A 7,031-nucleotide genomic window follows, 5' to 3' on the forward strand; every position below is an offset into this window, starting at 1 on the left:
GCTAATGACGAATGGTGTTTTAAGCTGCTAGGTTTGTGGGAATTTATTCTGCAGCAATTGAAAATGAATACAGGCCCCGAAGGGCTTTGCTCATGCTCCTCTTCTCCCACCTGGGGTCTCTGTTTTCAGTTTGGAAGAAAGTCAGAAAGCAAGAGGGAAGACTGTGGAGCCCTTATTTCCTCAAGATACTCTCCTTATAATCTTTCTTTCATTTTTTTCAAACACTGTCCATGTTTCCTTGAAGTTTAGATGTTTAGAAAGTGAAAATCAGAGACTTGCAGGCTGCTGCACCCCTCCCTCCCTCCTCCATCCCTCAAAACACTCAGAGCCACCACCGGCTACTCCTAGATGACAATCAGAGGAAAGAGAGTAATACAGGGAGGGGTAAACACTCCACAAACTGGTATCTGTACATACTGTGACATCCCAACAGCTCATCCCACAGCCGTGTGAATTTAAACGTGGCAGACAAAAGGCTCCCCGCAGGGATATCAGAGGCAGCATCTGACAGAGAGATAGCCGGGACCCTGCACACGACTGCCGGCCCTGCCTGGGCTACATTCCTTATGTGCTGCAGGATGGTACCGGATCAGCCAATGGGAAACAGAAAGGAAACTGTTAACCAGGTTCTGGCCAGCAGGCATGGCCCCCACAGGGAGCACTTCCCCAAGGATGGCAACATGTAGCAGTGAGGCGTGTTTACATGGTAGAAATCCTAGAGTCTCTCAAGTGAATAGAGAAACCATCTAGTGGCACCTCCTGGTATCAGGCCCTGAACAATGTGGCCTAAGTCCTGATCAGTATTCTCGTAAGCATGTTTCCCTGGGGCCTGAAGAGGGGGAAAGGCCAACTCTGGAACATAAGCTGTGAGGTACAGAGCTTCTAAGAATCACAGGGGAAGCAGTCTTCTTTCATTCCCCAGGACAGCTTCTGGGGGGGAGAGGCAAATAGAACGAGCAATTTCCATGTACCCTGTGCCCACTTTCTGCCAAGCAGTGTACCACAGTTTCCATGCATTATATCATTTAGCCCTTATAACAAATTGGCAAGGTTGGTAAATCCCCATTTTTAAAGATGAAGAAGTTAGGCCACAAAGAGATTAAAAGTCAGGGGATAGAGTCGTCAAGGCTCAGTCCAACAGACCTTGGCTCTTGTCCTTCACTCTTGAAACAGGGTGCCTATTACACGAGACCTCTAAACAAGATCATCTGTGGAAATGAAGGTGAGAAGGAAAGACCACATGGTTCTGAGCCAGCATGAACTGGGACCTAGGTAAAACTGTTAAAATTAGTTGATAAAGAATCCAGTTTGGAAGACGAACTGTGATCACTTTGATCTTGGTTGCTGCACCTAGACACACTCCCTTTGTGCCTCCAGATGTGTTTATATTTGTACTCAATATGGCGGCCTGACAGACTTCAAATCTAGCTCACCACTGCTTTAGGTCTCTTTAACACCTAAAGAAGAACATTCTTCATTTTGTGAAGAATGACTCCTTTCCACTGGTTCAATAGCGTTTGATTCTAATGGCTTCTATAGTAGTTACCACATCATATTACAGGTGTGTTGTCACCAAACATTCCACTTTACCACCATTACTATCGATTCTTGTTTACTAAGTAAGTTTAGCACATAGTGGGTCTTCAGTATTTGAGAGAAAAAAAAAACCCCAGAAATCTTTGCCTACTCCTGGCCACAGATTTGGTGACAAATCATTTAGTTCTAGAATATGTTCTTACAATTGGCTAAGGTCTGGTCAGCTCTGAAATCAGAAGCATCGCTGACCTGCCCCTCTGGTGCTTGAGCCAAAGGATAAATATTTAGACTGTGTTGAGACAGAAGGTCCCAGTCAAGGTGGAGAAGGACAAGACGTGGTTATTAGAGCAGCGTCTGAGGCGATACCTGGGGACCAGTGAGTTGTGGGTTTGAACCTCAGAAAAGTAAGCTTCATTTCAAGAGGTCTCTACCCGTGAGGACAACAGAAAATCTCAAATGCTGCAGTTCTTGGCTTCCAAAGGAGCCCCTGCTGAAGCCATTACCCAAGAAAGTAACTGCCCTTAATCCTCCGTTCCACTAGCTGGCACTGCTGCTCTTCCCCATCTGGTCCTTTTTACCACTCCCTGCCTGAGCCCTCTGCCTGCCTCCACCAGACAGAGAGGGGACTGTTCCTGTAGAATTCCCCTGAAGCCCTCACTGGGGCTTAGCTCTGTAATTCTCCTATCTGGAGATTCTCGGGTACTCCTGTTCCTCTACTAGATGCTTCTCCTCAGCCAACCCCCTACCCTGTAGATGCCACATGCCTTGTGGAAACTAAGCCTCCCTGCCTTTGCCCCCTGATCCGCACACCAAGCTGTATTGGGTCTGGCTTGCCACCAGCCACTGGGAGGACTCTTCCTGTGGCTCAGAGGGATGGGAATTGCAAGACGGTGAAAGATCTTGCCATAGACTGAGGAGAGCGAGAGGGCTGTGGTTCTAATGATGCTATTTGAAACTTGTGATGTGTTTTCTTAGAAGCAGTGATGATGAGGTTCTAGAATGTCGGTGTCACACTGTCTTGGCTGGGTGATGAGTGCCACTGGCTGTGGTCAGGTGGTCTGACATAGCTCTATGGGAAAATATATTCCGGGTTCCCAAGGATGCCTTAGAGATGAACTTTTCTCAAATTTACCCCAAGGAACTTACAATTTTTCTGTGTCGTGACTCCGAGGTAGGTCTGGTTTCATGATCAGTATAAATCAGAGTCAAATCTCAGGCTCTTAGAAGTGAAAATGCTGAGAAAAGAATACATTTTCCTGAAAACACCTTCCCAGAAAGCAACACAGAAGTTGGACTCCTCATTCCGAACAAAACTCAGAACATTCTGCCCTTGGATTTGATTCCTGTCTTGAATATTCTGGAGGAAGGAAGGAAGATAGCTAGTCAAGGGGTGCTCAGCAATGGTGGCTGTGCACCCAGATCCCACATTTCAATGAAATGATTCCTCCTCAGACATCTGCCCTTTCTTTTTTATGTTCTTTTCAGGATATTATTAGAACACATGTCAAATATGACCTTAGGGACAAAGATTTTGAAAATATCTGCTTATTGAAGCTTTGGTCTTTAATTCTCTCTGGTTGTATCTGAGTTGTACATTCTTTTCTGAATGAAAAGAATGATCATCGGTTTCTTTAAACTGACTCAATCAACCCTGGCTGAAGAGGCTGGGTAAGTTACGAGGAATAAGACCCAGCTCATATTATCTTACAATGTGCTCCCCACTCTTGTCCTCATCACCTCCTTGAAATGTTACCAAATGAATGGCAAACATAATCACTGTGTTTCCTCTCCTGTTCTTTGGTTTCCTCCAGTTTGCTGACATTAAAAGCAGTCTGAGCAACTCCACAGTGTGTTGGCGGCATCCTGAAGTGAATGGGCTGTGTGGTAAGCACTCTGAACTTCAGAAGGACAGGGTTTTTGAAATGCAAAGGAGCAGGAGCAGGACCGCACTGTTATTTTATTAACAAGGCAGCCTTGTTTCTCTTGTATCTTTGAAATGAAAGGTGAGCTTTTCATCAGCCCAGAAAATTCACAGGTAGAGAACACTTCTCTCTCTCACGTCAGACGGTCCTTACCTGTCTTGGAATAATGAACCTACAACACAGAGGAAATAAAAACCAAACAAAACCCACAAAGTCAAAAACCCTTGAAAGGCTATCTCTTGACTGTCTGCTAAGCTCTGCCCCGTGCATACCCTCCTGCTGGCGGGACTGGGTGGGGCTTGGGGGCAGGGATGGAAAACTGTCCAGAGAAAGTCAGAAGTTGAAGTTCAGGGCTTCTACTAAGCGGCAGGCTTGTCTCCGACACGTTTGTTTCCCTTGAGACCTTTGACAGCATCTCTCATTGCAAAAGCAACTCTGAATAAGAGCTGGTAATTACCACAATGGATATTTAATATTTATTATGTTAAGTCCTTAATAAACTTTTATAGTCTTTAATCATGTAAACTTATTAAAAACCCCAGCAAATTCGTGAGGAACCATGTCCTAGGGTGATTTATAAAACCACAGAGAGTATCAAATTTCAACAAATCACCCTTGAAGTGAAGATAATTTAAAAATGAATAAAAATCAAAACAAATTCGGTGCCTGATTGTGGCTTAAGTGAACTATTAATGTAAGTTCTTTGATGCTAGTTGTTAAGTCACAGGAAAAAAACAACTTCAGGTTTTTCTTACTAACAACAAAGCAACTTTAAGCAAATGTTCATGATTCCGAAAGGATGGCAAAGCCTCAATGGGTCTATGGTCTGTGATGCTTGAGTTACAAGGGCATTGGTGGTGGGTGTGAATTTTGTTTTTTGTTGTTTTTGTTGACCACGTACACAGTAGGGCAGTAATACATTAAGAAGAGGTAGGGTATGGGCACCTGGGTGGCTCAGTTACTTGAGCACCCGACTTCTGATCAGGTGATGATCTCGTGGTTTGTGAGTTCTAGCCCTATGTCTGGTTCTGTGCTGACAGCCAGCTCAGAGCCGGGAGCCTGTTTCATATTCTGTGTCTCCCTTTCTCTCTGCCCCTCCCCAGTTCGCGTTCTCTCTCTCTCTCTCAGAAATAAATAAACATTAAACAAATTTTAAAAAACAAAGGAAGAGGTAGGATAAGAGCCCAAACACAAGCACTGTTGGATCATACATTAAAAGATTTGGATTCATGTTTTTTCTAATTTGCACAATTGACAATTAAAGAAAACACTTGTCATCTTTGTCATTTAAAAACATTTTTAATATAACGGATATATGTATATGATGGACATATACATAATGGATATATCATATGGATTTTTTCTTACTGAGAGAAAAGTTCCTTTACATTTTGAATTCTTGGGTTTAAATCAAGTATTAGGTCTCCAGCTAGTCCATGGGTAGTGTTTCTGGGTCCTCATACCTAGCTAGTTCCACCTACTATATCTAGGAGAGGAACATGGATTTTGTTTCCTGAATAACTACCTTTTCTTTGGATATCAACTACATATTAGCCTCAACTGACACAGTTTTTTTCTAATATCATATATTTTTCGTTCTGAATTATAAAAATTATGTTAAAAATCTAGAAATTTCAGAGAAGCCTAATGAAAATTTTTAGAAATCAGCAGAAATTTCTCCATTTGGGGAGAATTGCTGCTAACATATCATGTGTCCCATATGTTATGTGCCTTTTTTTCCTTTTAACTATTTATTACCACAAGTCACACATGTAGGGTTGCCAGATAAAATAGAAGGTATCCTGTTAAATAAACAATGATACATATTTTGGTATAAGTATGTTCTATGCAATCTTTGGGACACATTTTCTCTAGAAAAAAAACACTCGTTTATCTGAAATTCAAATTTAAGTGGACAGCCTCTAATTTTTATTTGCTAAATCTGGCACCTCCATGCATGTTCAGTGCATAAATGAAAAAAAGAATGAAACATAAATCACCAGGATCCTCACATTCTCATCACTCTTGATTCTTTCCCTAATCCCTTCATATAATTGGAAGTAATTTGGGTGTTTCCCATTTAACCCATTTAATTGTAAATAAAAATGGTTTAAGAATGATGTATTTTCAATAAATAATATAATCATCTTTAATCTCCTTTGCTTTTTCCCTCTTTTTCTGGAGTCCTCTCATTAAGGACAATGAATATGGATGAAGGCCAGAGTAAAGACAGCCAGAGATACCACCAGAATGAAAGATTTCCAGGCTGGCTCTGGTAACATTACTCTCTTCTTTGGCAGTCAAGAGAGCCGCAAGGGAAGCATTTGCCTGATGGAGGGGCATGTGCGCGTTTGTGTGCGTCTCTGTTCTTCCGTCTGCCTGAAATCTAGCTGAGAGCAGACAGGGAAAATTGCACTGCAGCTCAGACAGTTAAGAAATATCTCTCACTTCCTATCTTTTGATTGATCTAAGCAGGTTATCTCTCCACTCTGCTAAGGTAAAATGGGAGAATGGGCATTGGCTTTTCCAAGAGATTTTCGTGCTCTTTCGGAAAATAGGATACTCATATGAGCGGTAGACCGATTGTGTGTGTGGATGTGTGTGCAAGCACAGGTGGAGGAGGGCAGAGAACAACTTAATAGGGTAAAGAAGGTCCCTACATTAGCACACTCTAATGTAGAAGGAGTACATCTGGCTTACTCTGTGGTGCCTAAGTATATTACAGTTATCAACACTAATCTAATCACTATTATGATGAACAGTGCAGTTAGTTTTGAGGAAGAAATAGTGGTCAAATAGGTTTATATAATTTGTAAAGTGAGGTTTCTAGGTAAGTGTTCAAAGCTTCTCTTCCTCTGCCTCTCCCCCAGGGTGGGTCAGGGGCAGACTCATGCTGCTGGGAGGAAGTTCTCTCCTTAAGATAAGCAGAGGGACTAAGGGGCTGTGCCCACTTGGGAGTGACAGTCTTCTGCCCTTCTGACTCCTAGGGACTCCTCATTCCTACTTGAAGTGCCAGCTGTGCTCTGGGCTTTGGGAACACTCCCACTGACTTCTCCTCTGGCCTCTAGCCTAATAAAAGGAGCCTTCTCCTATTTGCCGTGACTGCTCTGAAGAATAACCAGATGGTTGTAAATCTTCCTTTAAAATGTCTTTCATATAAGAGAGGGCCTATGATTAAACAACTGAACTGGGGTTTTTTGTTTGTTTGTTTGTTTTGTTGTTGTTGTTTTGCCATCTGCTGGACAACTTCAAGGTCATGCCTAATTAAAGAGAAGCTTCTGTCTGGGCAGGCATTTGCAAGAAGATTCCTTCTTGGGTAGATCTACTAGACTCCTCACACTTGGCCAGAATCAGGACCGTGCCAGGCACAGTGTTGGAGAGCAAGTTTCAGTACTTTCCCTCAAGGAGTTCATGTGGTAGAGAAAACAGTGAAGAAACAATTATAATACGAGAAGCGTGAGAAGTGTGATAGAAAATGATGGCCATGGAGATGGAAGGCCTGTGTGTGTGTGTGTGTGTGTGTGTGTGAGTGTGTTAGGAGTGGTACGACACAGAGATTATTAAAGTTTTTTT

General features: G+C 42.7%; 1 protein-coding gene across 1 annotated transcript; it reads left to right on the plus strand.

Moving 5' to 3' along the window:
- The first annotated feature begins 2,639 nt into the window (after positions 1 to 2,639).
- On the plus strand, positions 2,640 to 6,560 carry LOC144220175 (uncharacterized). The gene is made up of 4 exons (XM_077750350.1): positions 2,640 to 2,707; positions 3,348 to 3,420; positions 5,643 to 5,733; positions 6,446 to 6,560. The coding sequence occupies exons 1-4, from the start codon at positions 2,648 to 2,650 to the stop codon at positions 6,558 to 6,560; spliced, it is 339 nt and encodes a 112-aa protein (XP_077606476.1). The 5' UTR covers positions 2,640 to 2,647.
- Positions 6,561 to 7,031: the final 471 nt, after the last annotated feature.

The sequence above is a fragment of the Crocuta crocuta genome, unplaced genomic scaffold (assembly GCF_008692635.1).
Source record: "Crocuta crocuta isolate KB4526 unplaced genomic scaffold, BGI_CrCroc_1.0 scaffold9, whole genome shotgun sequence".
Taxonomy (NCBI): Eukaryota; Metazoa; Chordata; class Mammalia; order Carnivora; family Hyaenidae; genus Crocuta; species Crocuta crocuta.